The 24,933-nt window shown below is 34.7% G+C and overlaps 1 protein-coding gene across 1 annotated transcript in view; it reads left to right on the forward strand.

The window, feature by feature from the left end:
• Positions 1–407: 407 nt before the first annotated feature.
• Positions 408–24,933, forward strand: part of LOC127850433 (phospholipase D1-like) — a 57,433-nt gene continuing 32,907 nt past the window's right edge. The window contains exons 1-8 of the mRNA XM_052383497.1: positions 408–527; positions 10,604–10,614; positions 12,398–12,550; positions 16,650–16,733; positions 17,022–17,103; positions 18,094–18,204; positions 20,209–20,354; positions 23,940–24,110. Of these exons, the coding sequence (XP_052239457.1) occupies positions 408–527; positions 10,604–10,614; positions 12,398–12,550; positions 16,650–16,733; positions 17,022–17,103; positions 18,094–18,204; positions 20,209–20,354; positions 23,940–24,110 (878 nt within the window). The remainder of the gene's footprint in view (positions 528–10,603; positions 10,615–12,397; positions 12,551–16,649; positions 16,734–17,021; positions 17,104–18,093; positions 18,205–20,208; positions 20,355–23,939; positions 24,111–24,933) is intronic.

Raw genomic sequence — 24,933 nt, forward strand, 5'->3', positions numbered from 1 at the left:
AGTATCAGGGTCCATACTATTTATGAATAAAAAAAGAGTACCAACATTTTGCTTTTGGTGTCTTTAAATTATGAGGAATACATGTTTAAAGTTTGAATACAATTCCTATAGTCACTCTAGAGAACAACACAGTATCACAATTCTATTTCGTCTAAAGAATTTTTGTCGTTCTTAAATGAGATATGTTGCGCATGCGCAAAGCAGTTTTTCTTGCGATCGCATCCGACCAAGCAGGTAAATATTGAGAGTGTAAAAATCGATCGTAGATCGAAGAACACGTATTAAATACGATAAACATTAGTGCACATACAAATCTACATATTTACACCGAAAGACGGATAAACCAGTGCATTTAGTGTCAGATAAAATTAAAAAATCGTATCAACCTGCGGTGTTGAAATTTCAAAATGGCCGACGCCAATGCAAAATCGGCTGTGGAGGCACAGCCTGGAGAGATATGTGATGAAAAAGCAAAAGGAAAGCAGCCTGTGACAAAAACAGTGTACAAAACTAATGAGTCTTCCGAAGTTCAGGCTTTAGAACATTAATGGCGCTAGGTTCGTTATAAAGACAATCATTAAAGTTGACTGAGTTCAACACGAGATTAATTAACATGGAACAGCACGAAGGAATACTGTGATGAAATGGAATGCGATGATCCATCGTATATGATGGTAACAGAGGGTGACGGCCCTTCTGATTCGGCAAATGCAAGTACAAAAAGATCAAGTTCAGACGATCCTGACCGTAACAATAACAATTCCACTACCGAAAGTCGGTTTCAGACAATGTCAAAACGATTCAAAGCGCATGGGGAATGTTTAGTCAATGTTGACGGAGTTTTTGCTGAAAACATTAATGAACTTTTTGTTCAGGGCATCGATGATGGCCGATACGCGGAATTGATAAAGGATGAGATAAATGCGCGTCCTGAAAATTGTGATGGTCTTGTTGTGGTTAAGTTGAAGCAAATGATATGGTATGCGATATGGCCAGAACATGAGACAAGAAGATGCAAAACATTGAAACGTCCGTGATCAAATCAGCTGTTATCGTGACAAAAGTAGTCAACAAATTAGCAAGCATCGAAAAGGAAAGAAATAAAAAATTTGGCACAATAATTGATGTGTGTAATGACTCACTGGCTTTGCTTTGTCACGCTAACAGACAGATCAATTTGACTCGTAAAGATTTTTTTGAGGCCTGAACTGAATGCGGAGTACAGACACCTGTGTAATCACAGTAGACCTGTGATATCATATCTGTTTGGTGAAGATGTCTCTGAATCTGCCAGAGAATTAGAAGATTCTGCTAAAATAAACAACAAAATGTTTAATTCTGGTAGATCATACAGAGGTGGATTTATGCGCAGAAGAGCCGGACCTGTTCCACGTTACGGTTTTAGAGGTGACAAAGCACGCGCCTCCCGTGGAAGAGGTCATTTTTACTTTGACATGCAAGCAAGTGCAGATTCAAAAAACTTCATTCCCAGGGGATCATCCAGGGGATCGGCCAGGCAATGATCAATGTAAGTACATGTGTTGTTGCCGGTAGATTAAAAAATATGTTTCAGAATGGCGCAAATTGACTGATGACCCACATATTATTGATATTGTTGAAAATTGCCATTTTGATATTAAAACAGATATGTTATCAGAATTGTTCCATCAGAACTATCAATACAAATTTAATGAAAGAGAAAATATTGCTTTCAACATTGAAATTAATAAATTGCTCCATCTAGGGGTTTTGTAAGTTGAGCCAGAAAATGGTCAAATTTTATCACCAATTTGTTGTTCGGCCTAAGAAAAATGGAGAATATAGAATTAATTTAAAGAAATTAAATAAGCACATTCCATAAATAAATAAACATTTTAAAATGGATACCTTTGAAAAGGCTTCGACCTTGATACACCCTGGTACTTTTATGGCATCAGTTGATTTGCGTCATGCATATTATTTAGTAACAATTGACAAGAAACAGCAAAAATAATTTTGTTTCCAATTGAACAATAATATATATCAATATACATGCCTTCCCAACCAATGGCATATCAAACGGCCATAGATTGTTTAAAAAACTTCTAAAACCATGTTATGCTAAATTACGAAACATCGGACATGTAAACTCAGGATTCATAGATGATATCTTACTATGTGGTGATACACAAGATGAGTGTAAGAAAAATATATCAGATACTGTAAATCTTATGTCAAATGTGGGTTTCGTGATAAATAAAGACAAATCTGTGTTTGATCCATCTACAAAGATCGTTTTCGTATGTAATATAATTGATTCATTATCAATTACTGTTACATTGACAGAGGAAAGACACAACAATATTATAAAAGCATGTTAAGAATTGGTATGTCCCTCACAAACAACTATTAGTCAAGTTTCAAGTCATTGGAATAATGGTTGCCAGTTGTTCAGCTGTTGAATATATTAAGTTGCATTATAGAAGCTTAGAAAAAGCCAAAATACTATCACTGAAACAAAACCAGGGTAATTGCAATGCTTTAATGTTCATATCAGACTGTATGAAACAGGATATAATGTGGTGGATACAGGAATTACATAAACAAAAACGAACAATCTTTAGAGAAAGTTCGGATATAAGTCTCTATACTGATGCATCTCTAGAAGGCTGAGGTGCAGTTTGCGAAGGTGTACATATTGGCGGTAGATGGTCAGACAGAGAAAGGCTGTTTCACATAAACAGCCTGGAGTTAAAAGCAATTATGTTTGGTTTCAAGTCGTTTAGACTGCATTTTAAAGATAAAAGTGTTAAAGTTTTTTTCCTGATAATTCCACAGCAGTAAGCTACATCACCAATATGGGTGGTATTAAATCTTAAGAATGCAATTAGCTGTTCAAATTTGGAATTGGTGTATAGTAAACAACATGTGGTTAACATGTTCCCATGTTGCAGGGTCATTAAATTATGAAGCAGACAAAGCTTCCAAAAATTTTAATGGTAAATTGGAATGGAAATTACATTCCAAAATGTTTGCAAATATATGTAATATATGGGGAAAACCAGACATTGACCCGTTCGCAACCAGGTTAAATGCTCAAATATCTTGTTACTGTTCCTGGAAACCTGGTCCAGAAGCACAACTCATAGATGCATTTTCTTGTAATTGGAACACATGGAATTGTGTTCATTTATTTCCTCCTTTCAGTTTGTTGAGACTATGCATCCAGAAAGTGAGACAGGATCAGGCAACAGGCATTGTGATCAAACCGTCATGGCCAACTCAGACATGGTTCCCACGTTTGATGGAAATTCTGGTGGATATACCAATTATAATCTTGAAACGGCTCACCTACTTCAACTTCCATATCAAGACGGTTTTGTTACTATATTGAAAGGCAAATCAATAAATTTTCTCCAAAAGTGGCAGAAGTGATTGAATTTTTAACTGACAGTTTAAACACAGCCAGAGGTGCATTGTCTTCTCTTGGTATTAATTATGAAGGATTCAGAATCGGATCACATCCTGTTATAATACGATACATGGAAGGAATTATCACTTTGAAGCCACCTAAACCAAAATATACAGCTATATGTGATGTTCAACCTGTGCTTAAATATTTGAGAAAACTTTAACCAGTAAAACACTTAAAGTTAAAGGACTTAACTATGAAGCTTGCAATGCTTGTTACCTTAACGAATGCTGCGCGAGTTCAGTCGTTGCATTGTTTCAATTTTTAAACTTAATATTTTAAAGCTTGAATTACCAAACCTGGCCTGTTAAGTCGTTTAAATATAAGCAATATATAATTTTAATGAATTCCCTTAAGCCACTCCGAAAAATTAGCATTACGTGATAACATCAGTCTGTAACTGTTATGTTATTAGCGTCTTGGTACCTTAATGCTTGTCACTATTGATATTGTTACTATTGTTAAGCTTGACTGAGAAGTAGGCTTGACAATTCTGATCGTACACAGTTTATTATAAGTCGATTGACTCAAATGACAAAATACCGATGTATATTGAAAAATAGAACAGCCGCTATATTAAGCCGTGGACAATGCGCACTTTCTTATTTTCAAATCCGTTTCATGCCGGAGTAAAAAATATTTATATTGAAAAACATATTTGCTTTAGGAATGTGCACCTTTGTAATTGTTAATTCGTGGAAAATGACTGAATTTTCTACATTCTGACAATCTGACAAGGATAATCGTAAATGCCATGGAGGCAATAGAGACGTCAATGATAAGCACTGAATGACATTAAATATATTTACTACATGCAAACCGAGAAAAGAGTATCATTTACACTAAGCGAAATATAATTTGGCTCGGATATAGTGGCTGGAGATGATCTCTAAGTCAACACAGATTTCGATCAACATACAGTAGTTTGTTATGGACACATTTATGGTGTATTGGTTTATCCCAGCCTTATTGATAATGATAAAAATATTCGTTGTTGACGACATTTAGGTCAGCTTTAAAAGCTTTGAATTCATTTAAATCGATTAATTACAGAAACATGTAACGTATATCATAGTTAATGTTCATGATACCATATTAAAAATGGCATAATATGAGATGTTACAAGTGTGTGTTATTTTTTTCATATGTTTTGATTTATCTACCGTTTGCCTGTAATATCCCATGAATTAATTGTAAATGTCTGATGTATCGTAGGAACTACGAGTGTCCTTACCTTTTACAATTGTATTTATACAAGTTTTGAATATACATATGAACAGTTTGAGAAATCTTTGTGTTTTTTTTTCATCAATAAATACAATATATTACAGTTACAATTAATCCAAAATGTTTTCTTTTCCAAAAGGAATAAACGCTAGGATACCGAAAGCTTTGTCAAAGAGTGCTCACGTGGATACGTACAATGATACACAAACGAATGGTCGAAGATCGTATTACTTTATAAAACACGGTAAACTGTGAATGCTCTGTACATGTAAATCAATTTTTATAATCTCTTTTTAAAACAATATAAATTTATTGTTATAACTATCCATGCATTGCTGCAACAAGAGAACAAGATTGTGATTTAAATGATGTTGAACGATGCGTACTCAAAGGAAGAAACGCGGGTGATCAGTATTGCAATATGGTCAAACTACTCAATTGTAGTGTGTTGTACCTCGTTAGGTTCTATTTTATCCCTAATCATGTACTTCAATCATGATTGGGGAAAATCCGTTCCGCTCGTTTTTGGTTATCTGGTATATATTTGATTATACTGCTTCCACTGCAACCGAGGATTTGATTGTTTTTCAACGTAAATGCTTTACTACTAGGGCATGTTTCGTTTTGAGAAAGAATGGTATTTACACATTTCATTGAATTATCAATCATATTTTAGTTAGAGGTAGGATAGTAAATTATGAAATGAGCAATACTCCAGGATGATATGAAGAACAGGTTGATAAGTTTGAATGTTTAACTTGTTGCGCAATGTAAATTTGATAAAAGAGAACACATGATAAAAAACAATAGCCTTCGCCCTGGACGCTTTTTGTTAAAGATATAAATGTTTAACCCCAAACCTTATCCCCAGCGGCTAGGTTGAGGATGACAGTGGATGAGCTCTGTTGCCGAGTGTAATGAAACACAAATGCTATCGCATTAATGAGGATCTCATTGTGAATTACTCGAAGTCAAATGTGTGCTTTGTTAGTTGGATGTAGAAACGGTATTGTGAACACGTACACACCGCGAACAGGATCTTTTAAAACTCCATGATGAAAGTGTTAACCGCGAATATCATTCTAAACAATATTTTCAAGTACAATTCCGTCTTGATGGGCGTTTTTGACCGCATTAAAAGCGATAGATGATCGATCACATCGCGTTGTGCATTCTGTCTTACAGAATTGCTGTCAAGAGTAAAATAGTTATGTTTACTATCGTTCTAACAACAAGCTTGTAAACCTTGTCTTATAAAATCAATAATTTAAATATATAGCATTTGTGTCAGTAATTGTACTTATAATAAGTCTTAATTGCGTTGTGTGCAAAACTAATTAAAACAACATTATTCATCCGTAATATATAATTATTTAAACATTTTACACACATATACTGATACATATTTTATAAGAAATATTGCTAATGCGTGTTAGTTTTTTGTGTGTGCAGTGAAAGGATTTAGCTGTAGTTTGCACATACAACTGCCTGTAGGTGTGTCCCTAAATGCTCTTCTGTGACGTTTATTCTCCTATTTTATGTTCCTTTTACACTATTATATGACGATGATTGCATCCTAAGACTTTTTCCATGTCGCGCGCGAATGTGCGTAACCGAGTTTTGTACTAACAATTTTTATGAGTATGCAATTTTTCCATGTTTACGTGTGTAACGTGTCTAAGCACGTCTTAGCAGTATAATTTGATGTACACATGTTCATATTAATTGCGCCGAATAGGTAACAAATATATTTGACACATGTTTGAAAACATGTTAAATCTGTTAATAATATATCATATAAATTATGTCATATATGTTAAAATAAGCTACAATAACACTGTTAAAACAAAATGTTTATAGAAATAAAAAATGGAACCCAACAGCTAAGCAGCTTTAATACAGTTCATGTAAGAACATAGTGGTGTTGTAAGTGTGAGTTAACATAATTTGCTGATACACAATCACCAGCTGTTGGTTAAACAATATAAAGGATAAAATAATAAATTATTGTTCATTTTAACTAAACTTTGTATAACTAGGTTGCAAGTATATTTGACAGAATTTACATGTACATACAATAGCTCTGCTTTTATATATTCAAGAATCAAAATCCAGTTGGTTATTAGAAAACAGTGTACATTTTATGTGACTTTGACATGTATTCATGTGCTACTTGCCTGCATTTGTAATGTGTTGATGTTTTTGTACACATATTAATAACTACCTTATTATTAATAATATAGCTATGTTGTAGGTATATTCGATAGTATTTAAATGTACATACAATAGCTGACTTTTTGAATATTTGTTTTTCTTCCGCATTGGTAATGTTAACGCTTGTTTTGATTTCCATATGCATTCATATGCTTATTTTAAATACATATGTATTATTATATTTTAAATGGCGCGTTATCACATTTAGGGAACTTAAATAATTACGGATCACATCTGTTTAAATTAGTAGAATTTTTTTTCTTTTGCAATGGTAATGTTAATGCCTGTTTTGATTCTCATATGCATTCATTACCGTCTGTATGTTTATTGTTGTGATGCTTGTGTACACATATTCATATTTACACTACAGTTATTAACATAAAAACTTTTCTTTTAAGCCAGTAGAAATAAACACAAATTCATATCTATTTTATTATTAATAACATAGCTATGTTGTAGGTATATTTGTCAGTATTTACATGTACATACAATAGCTTTCTTTATATACACAGGAATCAAAATCCAGGTTGATATTATAAAACAATGTATATTTTAAAATGGCGCTTTAGCACATGTAGGGAACTTAAATAATTAAAGATCATATATGTTAACTTAGTTTAATATTTGTTTTTCTTCTCCATTGGTAATGTTAACGCTTGTTTTGATTTTCATAAGCATTCATGTGCTTATTTTAAATACATCTGTTTTATTATATTTTAAATGGCGCTTTATCACATTTAGGAAACTTAAATAATTACGGATCACATCTGTTTAACTTAGTTGAATGTTTATGTTTTTTGTGTGTTTTTTTCTGCATTGGTAATGTTAATGCCTGATTTGATTTTCATATGCATTCATGTGCTTATCGTCTGCGTGTTTATTGTTGTGATGTTTTTGTACACATTTTCATATCTACACTATCGTTAATAACATTTTATTTTAAACCAGTAGAAATAAACACAAATTCCCAACACATGTCAATAAAACAGGATATAAATATGTACTATTATAAAATTTATAGGCAAGATTCAGTAAGCTACAATTTAGCCATAAAAATAAAATCTTTTGGAGAAAAAAATGTATGAAAAAATATGCTCTTTATATGTAAGATGTCTCAACAATGATAATAAAAGGAAAAGTATATTCAAATGGTTTGAAGAAAATAATTACACAGTGTGTTTACTTCAAGAAACACATGTTTGTGAGCTAACAAAAAACAAATGGCAATCAGAATGGAGTGGAATAAGTTTTTACAGTGGGAACAAATCAAATAGTGAAGGTTTAGAAATTTTAATAAAAAATGAAGATAATGTAAGCATAGGCGATTTTAAAGAATTAGTACCCGGTAGATAATGCACAATAGATGTTATTATTATTAATTAAGAAATCACCTTAATAAATATATATGGTCCAAACAAAGATGAAACATGTTTTTTTGAAAAACTGGAAATACATCTTCTACAAAATATCGATAAAAATTACATAATAGGAGGCAATTTTAATACAATACTTAACCCAAATCTAAACAAAAAGAACGGCAAAAAGGATACACACATAAACAGCAGGAACAAAATAAATTCCATACTCGATTCATGCAATTTGATAGACATTTGGCGAGCTCTTCATCCAGAACTAAAACGATATACATGGCATTCAAGTGGAAAACCGGTAAGTTTTTGTAGATTGGATTATTACCTTTTTTCCCAAAATATATGTAATATAATTAATAAAGCAAAAAATAAAACCGGGATACAAAACAGACCACTCTCTGATTGAAATAATTATTGACAATAAAATACAACAAAAAGGGTCTGGTTATTTTAAAATAAATAATACTGTGCTTTTAAATGAAGAGTATCAAATAAAATTAAACAAGAAATTCATAGCATAGTGGAACATAACACTAACTGTAATCCAAATACACTGTGGGAACTTATAAAAGGAACGGTAAGGGACATTAGTATAAAATTCTAAACAATGATAAAAAAACGAAACCAGGAAAAAGAGCAAATTATCATTGACAAACTAGAGTCACTAGAGCAACAAATCAATACAAACAGTGATAACATCGAAAATATATTCAAATTGTTTAAAGAAACTAAAATAGAGTACGATAATATCATAGAAGAGAAAATAAATGGCATTATAGTAAGAGCAAGAGCCAAACACATTGAACATTATGAAAAAAAATACCAAATACTTTGCAAATCTTGAAAAAAGACATTACGAAAGTAAAACCATTCACAAGTTAAAAATAAATAACATTAAATTCTCAGACATTAAGACTATAATGAATGAACAAAGAAGCTTTTACTCAAACCTTTATAGCAATAAAAAAGCTATTGACACGAATACTCTTAATAATTCACATTTTTTTTAACTTAAATATAAAAAGGCTATCAGAAAATGAGAAACAATCATGCGAAGGCTTACTCACAGAATATGAATGTTTATACGCTTTAAAAGAGATGGATACTAATAAAAGTCCCGGTTCAGACGTTTTATCCGCAGAATTTTACAAGGTATTTTGGGAAGTTATTAAAACACATTATATTAATTCAATTAACCATTCATTTGTTAATGGACAATTAACCCAACTTCAAAAACAAAGTATTCTTACACTTATTCCAAAACCAGGAAAAAATCTAGATAGACTGGATAATTGGAGACCATTAAGTTTATTAAATGTAGGCTATAAAATAGCGACCAAAACAATCGCAAACAGGATTAAAAAAGTTATTTCGTCTGTTGTATCAGTCACTTTATTGGGTACAGAACCTCATTAGGTATCAGTTACTTTATTGGGTACAGAACCTCACTAGGTATCAGTCACTTTATTGGGTACAGATCCTCACTAGGTATCAGTCACTTTATTGGGTACAGAACCTCACTAGGTATCAGTCACTTAATTGGGCACAGAACCTCACTAGGTATCAGTTACTTTATTGGGTACAGAACATCACTAAGTTTCAGTCACTTTATTGGGTACAGAACCTCACTAGGTATCAGTCACGTTATTGGGTACAGAACCTCACTAGGTATCAGTTACTTTATTGGGTACGGAACCTCACTATGTATCAGTTACTTTATTGGGTACAGAACCTCACTAGGTATCAGTCACTTTATTGGGTACAGAACCTCACTAGGTATCAGTTACTTTATTGGGTACAGAACCTCACTAGGTATTATTTACTTTATTGGGTACAGAACCTCACTAGGTATCAGTTACTTTATTGGGTACAGAACCTCACTAGGTATCACTCACTTTATTCGGTACAGAACCTCACGAGGTATCAGTCATTTTATTGGGTACAGAACCACACTAGGTATCAGTTACTTTATTGGGTACAGAACCTCACTAGGTATCAGTCACGTTATTGGGTACAGAACCTCACTATGTATCAGTCACTTTATTGTGTACAGAACCTCACTAGGTATCAGTCACTTTATTGGGTACAGAACCTCACTAGGTATCAGTCACTTTATTTGGTACAAAACCTCACTAGGTATCAGTTATTTTATTCGGTACAGAACCTCACTAGGTATCAGTTACTTTATTGGGTACAGAACCTCACTAGGTATCAGTTACTTTATAGTGTACAGAACCTCACTATGTATCAGTCACCTAATTGGGTACAGAACCTCACTAGCTATCAGTTTTTTTATTGGGTACAGAACCTCACTAGGTTTCAGTCACTTTATTGGGTACAGAACCTCACTAGGTATCAGTTACTTTATTGGGTACAGAACATCACTATGTATCAGTTACTTTATTGGGTTCAGAACCTCACTAGGTATCAGTCACTTTATTAGGTGACAGTTTTTACAAACATTTTTGTTTTCCTTTGTATGAGGATTCATAGTTTTTAATTCCAATACTGTAAAACCATTATAATTTGTTGCCCATTTATTTTATTGTATTTCGTTATTAGTCCAATCGAGGAATTTTAGTTTAAAACTAATAATTATGTCTTATGTTTAAAAAATCACTTAAGACACAATTCCCTGAGGCATGAGAAACATTCATATACAACTTAATCCACACATACATCCTGTGTCTTTTTAACAATACACATTAATCCATACAATACACATAGGGGCATACATGAAAGTGACATAATAGTTATACTGTCATCGATAGCATTGACTTTGTTCAAGTAAAATAGTAAAGATTAGTGCTAATCAAGCGATTTCTTTACTTCTTTATAAAATTACTTTTTAAGTCACTTTCCCAGTTGATGAAAATTTATAAAATTCCCATTTGTTGTCTGAATTTTTGTTTAAATACTGACATTAACATTTTACCAAAAAGACATGTTAGAGAATATTTAGATGGGTCTAATTTTTCAAGCAAATCCGAAAATGACCATTACAAATTCCAATATTTGTTTTTTGCAAATCCACAAACAAGTCATTTTTTCATGGCGACAAAAATATATGGTTTCCCAATATTAACCATGCAGGTGAAGGCAAAGTTTTAAGTATAACAACTGTTCTTATTAGTCAATATTTGAAGAGCAGTTTAAGATTGAACATCTGAATTGTTATTGTCTTTAGGACAGTAATAATGTTTTCAGGCTCTTAACCTTAAAGCGATAGGAATGCATTATACTGCGTTTTCAGTACATGTACATTGCAATTGTCTGTGCTTTATTCAATTTATCACATCTGTTTCATACTAAAAATGTATGGTATCACGAATGAGCTCTGGTAATACTAAGTTGCCAAAGCTTGTTGTTTATCTGGTCTGTTATTGTAATTAAATCTTATAGGTCTAAGGGGATATATTTTATGTGTGGATCTAATACTGATAATCTGCATCTGGAGTTCTTCTGAAACCAGTTATATTTTAGATCTACTGGTAGTTTGGGCTCTTATGAATGTACACTGGAGATTTGTTTAGTCTTCATGTCTCAAAAATTACTTCCATACTCTGTTATTATCTATGTATCAAAATAATATTGAGCTTGTATTAAATTCAGCAACATGTCTATTGATGCGTTTTTTGGCATTATGAAAACATAATAAAGTTTAATGTCAGAGGCATTATACTAAATTTCTTTTTTGCTCTGTAACTTTGAACTGTGTCGGAGATTTTATTTAACTTTTGATTTGTTTTCCTAATGAAAATATGATGTGTTCCCCATGCTCCTCAGTGAAAGGTCAAAGTTAAAGTTGAAAGTTTAAGGTCATTTATTGTACATGAATGAGAGCAAGGATGCTAAATTAAAAATTCCATAAAATTGGAAAGTGTTGACCGTGATAAGCCTGTACATACCGCAAGGCTAATCTGGGATGACACTTAACACAATAACTAAGCCCAGTTTTATAAGGACAAGGCTTTAATAAAATTTGCATCTTTCTTTTCTCCCTAAATGAATATTTCTTTTCCCCAAGCCACAGAAACTTGAATCTCCTCCCCCCTCCCTCACAGACAATTGCATCTCTCTTCCCCATCCCCACCCCAAGCCACAGACACACAATCTTTCTTGTATCCGCCTACAGGCACTTACTTGCCAAGGCATGGACCAGTCGGAAGGCAGACGAGTGGCAGGCATGTATCACTGAGGCTGCAGAGAAGACTGGGAAAGACTTCACAAGCAAAAACATCCGTTATGACTCCTACGCCCCTGTCAGAGAAAACTCCTATGCAAGATGGTAAGCTGGAAGACATTTCTGTATTTGGGCCTTGTTTTTAGCTCGGCTGTTTTTTGAGAAAACCCGAGGTATTGTCATAGCCAGCTCTTCGTGTTGTGTCTTGTCCGTCGTCGTGTCTGTCATTGTGTCGTCCGCCATCCGCGTCGTGCTAAAACCTTAACATTTTGTCAAGGTTTTGAACATTGGCTCTAAAATCAAAGTGCTTCAACCTACACTTTTGAAACTTCATATGTAGGTGCACCTTGATGAGTTCTACATGCCACACCCATTTTTGGGTCACTAGGTCAAAGGTCAAGGTCACTGTGACCTCTAAAATAAAAAATTCTGACAAGCTTTCATCTATGCAAAACTGCACCCGCAGCCGAGCGTGGCACCCGAGCCGAGCGTGGCACCCGTTATGCGTTGCTCTTGTTTTAAAACTGTCTTTAATGCATATGTGTACAATGTCCACCCAGATTAGCCTGTGCAGTCCCCACAGGCTCATCAGGGACGGCACTTTCCGCCTTAAGTGAATTTTTGCTAAGAATTGACTTACTTTAATTGTAAAATACAATAAAAGGGTTGCATAAATGGGAAGAAAGGGTTGTCCCTAATTATCTTGTGCAAACTGCTTATGCTAATCTTGGAACCAGTTTACTAAAACTGGGAGCTTAAAGCTTTTGTGCGTCTGCTATCCTGTCTGTATCAGCCTTTGTCCTTCAGTCCATAATCCCATCTGTATCAGGATAACCACATTGTACTGGTTGTCTATAACCAACAATACTGGGATAATTATATAGCTGTTGCTCAGATCCATTTCTTTCATTATTATCAAAATGATACAATATTTTCATTATTCTGTTATCGCAATGATAACTATCAGAATTATTTGACTTGAATGGTTGTTTTCATGATACTCTAACTAAAATGGCCATAGTCATACTTCATTAATTGAAAGACATTAGTCCCCAGTTTGCAGCATATTGTCTGAAGCATTGTATTAGGAAATGTAAAAAGAAGTTAAAATAGTTTGTTGTACATAAATAAAATTTAATCTATGCAGGATACATTTTGGTACATATTGTTTATTGGGCTTCACTGTTACTTGTTGCAAATGCTTCTAATTAATAATAAGCATACCAGTGTAATTAATGTTGGGGAAAAAACAACAAATGTCGAAGCTATTGTCACATCCAATGTATCAAAATCAACTTAAAAATGCATTAAATAAATTGTATTTTATGTAAAAATATTTTTAAGAAATGATAAACACATGTTTATGCCCCCCTTTTAAGAAGAGGGGGTATATTGTTTTGCACATGTCGGTCAGTCAGTCCGTCCGTCCACCGAATGGTTTCCGGATGATAACTCAAGAACGCTTATGCCTAGTATCATGAAACTTCATAGGTACATTGATCATGACTCGCAGATGACCCCTATTGCTTTTCAGGTCACTTGGTCAAAGGTCTAGGTAACAGTGACAAAAAACGTATTCACACAATGGCTGCCACTACAACATATGGGGGGCATGCATGTTTTACAAAAAGCCCTTGTTTTCCATTACTAAATGTTCAAGACGTATGATACACTAAGAACTCAATATTATACCATAATTAATACAAAATTTCGATTGAGCATAATTATGGGATAATTTTTAAATGTCCCAAAGTTAGTTTTGATACAAATGCTTAAAAGTAAAACCTTGTTATTATATAGCCCTCACACAAAGTATGAGAGAGCTATGTTTGAGTAACTCTGTCAGTGGATTGTCAGTCAAGCAGTCATTTGGCATAGCATTTTTAGCTCATCTATTTTTTGAAAAAGAATTATGAGCTTAATTGTCATCACCTTGGCGTCGGCGTTCGGTTTTCTCAGAAAGTATCAATGCTATTGCATTCAAACTTGGTACACTTACTTACTATCATGAGGGGACTGGGCAGGCAGAGTTAGATAACTCTGGCTTGCATTTTTACAGAATTATGTGCCCTTTTTATACTTAGAAAATTGAAAAATTTAGTTAAGTTTTGTGTTAAGGTCCATTTTATTCCTTAAGTATGAAAGCTATTGCTTTCATACTTGCAACACTTACTAACTATACACCCCTCTCCACCCCACCCCTCCCTCCTTTGTGATTGAAGTCTTGAGATAGGTCCCTTTACCTTTAAAAGAAAAATAGAAGGTGCTCTTGTATAATTTGCTTTAGGAAAAGAGGGCTTAATGCAGGTTAAATACGGGGATCATTTTTCGCTTGTATGGTATTTTTTTGTTCAATAAAGTCTCTTTTTAGAGTACATCCAGTTTTAGTGGCGTGTCCCTGATTAGCCTTCAGAGACTGCACAGGCTAATCTGGGACTGTGTTTTGTGCACATGCGTAAAGCCCCATTTACCCAGAGTAAGGGTAATTTTTAGCTCATCTATTTTTTGAAAAAAAATTATGAGCTATTGTCATCACCTTGGCGTCGGCGTCGGCGTTGGCGTCCGTTTAAGTTTTGCGTTTAGGTCCACTTTTCTCAGAAAGTATTAATGCTATTGCATTCAAACTTAATACACTTACCTACTATCATAAGGAGACTGGGCAGGCAAAGTAAGATAACTCTGGCGTGCATTTTGACAGAATTATGTGCCCTTTTTATACTTAGAAAATTGAAAATTTTGGTTAAGTTTTGTGTTTAGGTCCATTTTATTCCTTAAGTATCAAAGCTATTGCTTTCATACTTGCAACACTTACTAACTATCATAAGGGGACGGTGCAGGCAAAGTTATGTAACTCTGACTGGCATTTTGACAGAATTATGTGCCCTTTTTATTCTTAGAAAATTGAAAATTTGGTTAAGTTTAGTGTTTAGGTCCACTTTATTCCTACAGTATCAAAGCTATTGCTTTCATACTTGCAACACTTATTGACTATCATAAGGGGACTGTGCAGGCAAACTTATGTAACTCTGACTGGATTTTGGACGGAATTATGGGCCCTTTATACTTAGAAAATTGAAAATTTGGTTAAGTTTTGTGTTTTGGTCCACTTTACCCCTAAATTATCATAGATATTGCTTTCATACTTGGAACACTCGCAAACTATCATAAGGGTACAGTAAAAGGACAAGTTGCATAACTTTGGTTGTCATTTTTACGGAATTATGGCCCTTTTTGACTTAGTAACTTTGAATATATGGTTAAATTTTGTGTTTCGATCCACTTTACTTCTAAAGTATCAAGGCTATTGCTTTCAAACTTCAAATACTTTCATGCTATCATGAGGTTACTGTACCTGGCAAGTTGAATTTTACCTTGACCTTTGAATGACCTTGACTCTCAAGTTCAAATTATTAAATTTTGCTAAAATTGCCATAACTTCTTTATTTATGATTAGATTTGATTGATACTTTGACAAAACTACTTTTACCTGACATACCACAATAGACTCCACCCAAACCATCCCCCGTGCCCCCCCCGAATCCTCCCCCCCCCTTTTTTTTAAGATCAATTCACAAATGACCACCACACCCTCACGCTTTACCCACCCCACCCACCCCCAATTTTTTTTTGAAACGGTTAAAAAACACAAATATTTATTTTTATTATTTTATTTTTGAAATACTGTCCAACCATCGCACCCAAGAATCCCCTCCCCCCCACCCACCCCCCCCCCCCACCCTGAATTGTTTTTACATTTTTTTGCATTTTTTTTTTTGCATTTTTGGAAGATAATATAATAAATGTCCACACCCCCACACTATACACCCCTCTTCACTCCACCCCTCCCTCCTTTGTGATTGAAATTGAGAGTCCCTTCACCTTTAAAAAGAAAATAGATGAGCGGTCTGCACCCGCAAGGCGGTGCTCTTGTTAAGTTAGTGGAGTACACTGTTTCCACATTTCTCTAGCATATAAGTTAAACTTACAATTTGTCAACACCTTTTTTCATGCCCAATCATCCACTAATTTCTGATGTATTTGCACTGGAATATAGCTGACAAGTTGTGGTGGTATTAGTCACTTTAATGATGAAGATCTATTTTTATTGCTTCCAAATATCTAAACAAATTTCAAATTGATGTTTGTATAATTGGATATATGTGATATGACTCAAATGAGAAACTGCCTCTAAATTATCTTTCAGGTTTGTGGATGGCTCATCGTACTTTGAAGCTGTTGCAGAGGCCCTGGAGAAAGCAAGAGAGGAAATATTTATAACTGACTGGTGGTATGTTCCTTTTTCAAATGGATTTAAGTATTTAGTATTTTAGTATAAAGTTCATCTCAGATAAGCCTGTGCAAACTGCACAGGCTAATCAAGGACAACATTTTTTCACCTTTACTTGATGTTTTTCACTTTCTTTAAGCTAAAAATATTAATATAAGCATAAATTGTCATCCCTGATTAGCCTGTGTGGACTTCACAGGCTAATATGGGACGACACTTTACGCCAATTCACTTTACCCAGTTTTCACCAAGTGCGACTCATGTCTAATATTCAACATTGTTCTTTAGGTTGAGTCCAGAGATCTACCTGAAGCGTCACGTGACTGACAGGGAACGATGGAGGCTGGACAAGGTGCTGGCCAGGAAAGCGGTCTGTATCTTGGCTGGTACTAGGAGGGGTGAAGCAGCACAAATGTGGAGCGTCATGTTAAAATGGGTCTCATGCACTGTCTGGTCAGGGAATACCCTGTCTGCTTATGAGACCACGAAACTTTGTGTGACTTTACTAGCGGGCAGAGTAGAATCTGATCAGACTGCGCGATTACGCAGGCTGGTCAGGAACTATGTTGGCTTTATTTGGCATGAGACTCACTTTATTATGACATGGCTCTTACTTTATAGTTCTGTTACAAGTACATTGCAATAATTTGCTAGTCCTCCTTAAAAAGTCTCTATTATATTTAAAGACAGTTTAAATTCAGGGTGTATTTAATAAATGTGAAAATTATTAATTAAACTTATTTGTGCATATTTTTGTTAACACAGATATGGTACATATTTTCTGCAATTTACTAAACATGTATTGCAATTTAATAGCATCATGACAGTAACTAAAAAAGGTCTACCATATATACAGTTTGATGCACCAACAATTTAAGCTCTGATTCAATTTCAAGAAATCATATATTCTGAAAACATTATTTTGGTATGCAGACAACTTACCGGTAAGTGTTTCTTTCAACAAACCTGTTAACAAGCCTTCAACTTGGTAAAAGCTCAGATAATTACTTTTTTTCAGTTTAGTTCCTCCTTATTAATGGGAAGACTTTCAAACAGTATTTAGTGTCAAAATTGCTTAAAAACAGATATTTAAATTATTTAGAGAAAGAAACGATTTGGTGAAAAATGGGTGTGGGGAAAAAAAATCTCCATTAAAATGTATCCAAATCACACACCATTTATTGAGAATCAATTTCCATGGCATGGTGGATATGGAGTCTGCAAATGACGGGGAGACACCCTTGTTCTACATTATGTACATAGGAAACCAAGTTAAAATAAGTTTTCAAGGCTTTTGATGTTATTAACCTGAATTAAATAGGTTTAATCTTTATCTATCAATTTGTTCTCTGTATTTCAGAAAGAGGGTGTGAAGGTGTTCATCATTTTGTACAAGGAGATTGAGGCCTCGCTCACCATCAACAGTTACTACAGCAAACGCACACTCATGAAGGAGTCACCGAATATTGTGGTAAGAACATAACAAGGGCGCCAGTGTCCTGTCCCGGCAAGGTATTCATTAACCTTTTATCACTCTGATACGCATTTTGACAAGTTTGTAGTAACTTAGACTACCAAATTAAATTAAAGACCTTTCTTACTAGATTTAAGGTTAAAAGGTTTCATTTCCAAGCCCAAGTTACTGACGAGCAGCAATCAGCATAACATCTAAACAGACTGCAAGTTATTCACAGGCTGTTCAGGTTGTATGGTGGTTGCCTATATGCCATTTGCATTTCCCTTCAGAGTGAGAAAGAGTTTCTATTTGAAACCCAGTTGTTTTTTCTTTACATCATGTTAAATTTTTTAACAACTCGTGATTTTAAAACATTTAGATGAGAAACTCTCTGTAAGAACCTGGCTGTGCGTAAAGTGTTGTCTCAGATTAATCTTTGCAGGCCACACAGAGTGACTAGGCAGCATACCGCTTCCATGGAATTCTTTGTTTCAAGAAAGTTCTTTCAAAACATACATACAGTGTAGGCACAAAGTGTGGTCCGTGAGAAGACAGTGCAGACTGTATAGGCTGATCTGGGAGGATAATTAGCACACATGCATTAAGACCAGTTTCCCCAGAGAGGGGTGCAAATGTAATTCAGCTACACATCAAACTGTCAAAACTATTAAGTTCTCCGTGGATATATGGACATTCTTAAAGTTTTTACTTAGGTTTTTTGTCAATAAAGGCCAGGAATATTCATTAAAAAAAAATCAGGGAATACTGTACTTAATGTATGTGTGCAGAGTATTGTCCCAGATAAGCTTATGCAGAGACTTATCAGGGAAGACTGTACTTAATGTATGTGTGTCAAGTATTGTCCCAGATAAGCTTATGCAGAGACTTATCAGGGAAGACTGTACTTAATGTATGTGTGTCAAGTATTGTCCCAGATAAGCTTATGCAGAGGCTTATCAGGGAAGACTGTACTTAATGTATGTGTGTCAAGTATTGTCCCAGATAAGCTTATGCAGAGACTTATCAGGGAAGACTGTACTTAATTTATGTGTAATGTATTGTCCCAGATAAGCTTATGCAGAGACTTATCAGGGAAGACTGTACTTAATGTATGTGTGTCAAGTATTGTCCCAGATAAGCTTATGCAGAGACTTATCAGGGAAGACTGTACTTAATGTATGTGTGTAAAGTATTGTCCCAGATAAGCTTATGCAGAGACTTATCAGGGAAGACTGTACTTAATGTATGTGTGTCAAGTATTGTCCCAGATAAGCTTATGCAGAGGCTTATCAGGGAAGACTGTACTTAATGTATGTGTGTAAAGTATTGGCCCAGATAAGCTTATGCAGAGGCTTATCAGGGAAGACGCTTTCCACCTATGCTGACTTTGTTTAGATAGGACTTTCTTAACAAACAATTACATACAAATGGCAAGTGTAGTTCCTGACATACTGTACATGCTAATATTTTTGCATCAGCATTAAGTCTTGTTTACCAAGAGACTGGCTTATATGAATAATGCAGAATTTATCAATAGATGTCATGTTTCAAACTCGAACCAACAGCGTTCATAGTAATTTCATGATTTTACTTGACTTACCGCTAAAAGTGAGTTTAAACAGTTATTGATTAGGTACAATGGTTCATGTTTGTCTCAATTTACTATTTGAAATCATAAGGATCTGAACTCCTTCATATCCAGTTTTGGCCATTTATCCTTTTTATCAAATTTTATTCATAGACTCATATTTCAAATTATTTGCTACCTTTTATATTCAAATTTGGTCATTTACTCATATTGCAGGTTATTAACTACCCTATATATCCAATATTAGTCATTGACTCATATTTAAGGTTATTCAAACTGCTTTATATCCAATATTGGTCATTGACTCATGTGTCCGGTTATTCCCAACTCATATTTCAGGTTATTCGCCACTCACACTTCGGGTTATTTGCCACTCACATTTCAGGTTATTTTCCACTCACATTTCAGGTTATTTGCCACTAACATTTCAGGTAATTAGCCACCCAGACCATGTAGCCACGAGCAACCGTGTGATTTTGTGGGCCCACCATGAGAAGGTCGTAGTAATAGACCAGAAGACTGCGTTCTTAGGTGGCTTTGACATGTGCTATGGACGCTGGGATGATGAACAACACAGGTGTGTGTGTAGTGGGGTTTTTGAGGGTCAAATTTTGGGCTGATATTTGGCCCCTTGCCCATTCTTAAAAAGTTGATATTTTTACCCAAATGACTGTTTAAAATTACCAATGGAAGGTTAAAAACTATTAAAAAACAACTGTAAGGTCATCACCCTTTCTAGCAGTATTAGTTGAACCATATTGAATAAAAATTTGAAAATACTCATTAAAAATGTTTTGTCAGCAAAAAAACTACACCTATTTCCCTTTTTTTGTAAAATGATGTTACATGTATTTCCCATAAGCAAAAGTTCTATTCTTAAAATGGTTAAAAAACACTGGTGTGTGTGTTTGTGTGTGTGTGTATGTTTGGTTGTTTTTTATGTGAATAATGTTCCATCTTAGTTGTTTTCTGTTTTTGAATGAAAGTTTAAACAAAATTGTAACTGTGACTAAATTTGTCATTATAAGTGTTTAAAAATTACTTCTTATTGATAATGAAGGCTTGAGACCTTGAGTTTTACATTAACAAAGATCTTGAAGGTGTTCAATTTAGTTTTTAGTTCACCTGAGCACAACGTGCTCATGGTGAGCTTTTGTGATCGCTTTTTGTCCGTTGTCCGTTGTGCGGCGTCAACATTTGCCTTGTTAACTCTCTAGAGGCCACATTTATTGTCCAACCTTCATGAAACTTGGTCGGAAGATTGGTTTCAATGATATCTTGGATGAGTTGGAAAATGGTTACGTTTGCTTGAAAAACATGGCTGCCAAGGGGCGGGGCATTTTTCCTTATATGACTATATATGGCTATAGTAAAATCTTTTAAACACTCTAGAGGCCACATTTATTGTCTGATTTTCATAAAACTTGGTCAGAAGATTCATCCCAATAATATCTTGGACAAGTTCGAAAATGATGCCGGTTGGTTGAAAAACATGGCCGCCAGGGGGCGGGGCATTTTTCCTTAAATGGCTATATTAAAACCTTGTTAACACTTTAGAGGCCACATTTATTTTCCGATCTTCATGAAACTTGGTCAGAAGATTTTTCCCACTGATATCTTGGATGAGTTCAAAAATGGAAACCTTTGCTTGAAAAACATGGCTGCCAAGGGGCGGGGCATTTTTCCTTATATGGCTATATATGGCTATAGTAAAATCTTGTTAACAGTCTAGAGGCCACATTTATTGTCCAATCTTCATGAAACTAGATTAGAAGATTCATCCCAATAATATCTTAGACGAGTTCGAAAATGATGCCGGTTGGTTAAAAAACATGGCCGCCAGGGGGCGGGGCATTTTTCCTTATATGGCTATAGTAAAACCTTGTTAACACTCTAGAGGCCACATTTATTGTCCAATCTTGATGAAATATGGTCAGAAGATTTGTCTTAATGATATCTTGGATGAGTTCGAAAATGGTTACGTTTGCTTGAAAAACATGGCCGCCAAGGGGCGGGGCATTTTTCCTTATATGACTATATAAGGCGATAGTAAAATCTTGTGACACTATAGAGGCCACATTTATAGTCCGATCTTCATGAAACTCGGTCAGAAGATTTACCCAATAATATCTTGGACGAGTTCAAAAATGATACAGGTTGGTTGAAAAACATGGCCACCACGGGGGCGGGGCTATTTTCCTAATATGGCTACATGTATAGTAAAACCTTGTTAACACTCTAGATGTCACATTTATTTTCCGATCATCATGAAACTTGGTCAGAAGATTTGTCCCATTGATATCTTGAATGAGTTCGAAATTGGTTTTTGTTGTTTAAAAACATGGCCACCAGGGGCGGGGCATTTTTCCCTATATGACTATATATGACTATAGTAAAACCTTGTTACCTCTTGAGGCCACATTTATTGTCCAATCTTCATGAAATTTGGTCAGAAGATTGGTCGCAATGATATCTTGGATGAGTTCGAAAATAATTATGTTTGCTTGAAAAAAATGGCTTCCAAGGGGCGGGGCATTTTTTTTGATATGGTTATTGTAAAATCTTGTTGACACTCTAGAGGCCACATTTACTGTCCGATCTTCATGAAACTTGGTCAGAAAATTCATCCCGATAATATCTTTAATGAGTTAAAAAATGATGCCGGTTTGTTGAAAAACATGGCTGCCAGGGGGCAGGACATTTTTCCTTATATGGCTATAGTAAAACCTTGTTAACACTCTAGAGGCCACATTTATTTTCTGATCTTCGTGAAACTTGGTCAGAAGATTTGTCCCAATAATATCTTGTTATCTCAGGTGAGCGACTGGGCCTTTCATGCCTTCTTGTTTATTTAAGTCCCTTAAATTTACCTGTGGTTTATTAAAGCCTTGTCCTTACCTGAACATTTGTTCAAAATTACATTTATTTAAGTACCTTAATAATTGTGTCATAGGTAACTATTCTGAAAACTTGCATTCTCATGCATCAAATGTCAGGCATATGGGCAGAAAGTTATGTCTTTTCCACTGCTCTTCCACAAAGAGTCTACAAACATAATGATCCTCACTCTTTGAAAATGGGGCTTAATGCATGTATATCATGTGTCATTCCAAATCAGCCTGTGCAGTATGCACAGTAAAATTTAGTACCACACTTTCTTTTTATAGGAATATTGTTTTGGCGTTGTCCGTCCGTCCTTACGTCCCTCCGTCTTTCCGTCCTACCATCCGTCCGGAGCCATATCTTGGAAGTGCTTTGGCAGATTTCATTGAAACTTGGTATGAGTATATATATGGATAAGAGGATGATGCACGCCAAATGGCATCGTACACCATCTGTTAATAACAGAGTTATGGCCTTTTTTATCTTGAAAAAATGTTTTTTTTGTGTGTCCGGAGCCATAGCTTGAATGTGTTCTGGCCGATTTCATTGAAACTCGGTATGAGTATATATATGGATAAGAGGATGATGCACGCCAAATGGCATTGTACACCATCTGTTAATAACGGAGTTATGGCCCTTTGTATCTTGAGAAAATGCTTTTTTGAGTGTCAAATATAACACTTTTGTGTCCAGAAGCATATTGGCGGGGATATCAATTCAATGAATTTGCTTGTTATGTCCTCCACCACTATAGTGGGGGACATATTGTTTTTGCCCTATCTGTTGGTTGGTTGGTTTGTTTGTTTGCTTCAACTTTAACATTATGCCATAACTTGTGCAATATTGAAGATAGCAACTTCATCTTTGGCATGCATGTGTATCTCATGGAGCTGCACATTTTGCGTGGTGAAATTTCAAGGTCATCTTTCAAGGTCAAAGGCCCAAAAAACAAATAAAAGGGAAGTAATAAGCCATAAAGGGAGATAATTATCTGAACCTGCCAAATGATACTTTTTTTATAATAAATCAAAGCGGCGCAGAAGGGGACATAGTGTTTCTGACAAACACATTTCTTGTTTGATATTATTTTTTATTTAAAGGAAGTCCCTTATTTATGAAAATTCAGACGGAAAGAGTCGTCCCTGATCAGCCTGTGCAGACTGCACATGGTAATCTGGGATGACACTTTACGCACATGGATGCATTAACGTCCATTTTCCCAGAGCGGGACTGGTATTATAATACCAAAATGAGTGTGCTTTTTACAATTTTCCGCCAGAATGACTGATCTTGGCTCGGTGAGTTTTGCTCCGTTACCAGATCTACCCAAGGTGCAAGACTCTCTACCCGTACACAAGAATGGATCGGTCAACAAGTTCAAGACCTTGAACAGCATAGTGCGACCCCCAACAACAATATTGGAATCACCCGCGGCTCTGACGTCAGACAGGTAGGCTTGAGCTTTGTCAAAATCATGTTGACTTGCAATTTATCCTAATAAATTTTTTTTTTGAGGACTAGGGTTTGACCAGTATACAATTGTGTTCAAATTAGAGTTAGTGTATGCATTAAATCGTTTGTTCTGCATCATGAATTTGCAGTTAGGTTTCTTATTCTGATTTAGTGATAAGTATTAATTTCTAAACAATAATTTGTACATACAAAAATGCATTTAAATGGATAAATGAATAAATCAATGAACATAAAAAAACTGATTTTTTTTATATCAATGTAAACAAAAAAAACAACTGATTTTTCTGACATCAATATAAAAGTTATTATGTTATAGAAAAAAAGATTCAATTCACACAACAAATACAAATAAATAAATAAATAAAATTGTTGAATAAATTAAAATATATTTTATTTAAATCAAATAGTTACTATTAAAAAAGATCATGAGATCAAATGAGCACACTTTTCTTACTTGAAACATGGTAAAACTATTTCATGTTTATGTCTGTTTTTGTCTTGTAAGAATTCATGTCAACTATTCCTCTTGATTGGTACCTCTTATCTAGACGTGTCCAAGTTTATGTTTACAATAATTTCAATAGTAAATGAACCATTTACTTTATGGACTGTCTGTAACTCATTTAGAAGAGTTCCATGGATTGTGGGTTCAATTTCTTAATTTTATGGTGTTGGTCATTAAATTATTTGTATGGCGATACATCCCATGCCCCTGATTCAACTAATGCAATTGCCAATTATTGGCATAATTACCTGAACATAGAACTTGTGAAAAAACTTAACCAAAAAAGTGAGTAAAT

This window comes from Dreissena polymorpha, chromosome 1 (assembly GCF_020536995.1).
Source record: "Dreissena polymorpha isolate Duluth1 chromosome 1, UMN_Dpol_1.0, whole genome shotgun sequence".
Classification (NCBI taxonomy): Eukaryota; Metazoa; Mollusca; class Bivalvia; order Myida; family Dreissenidae; genus Dreissena; species Dreissena polymorpha.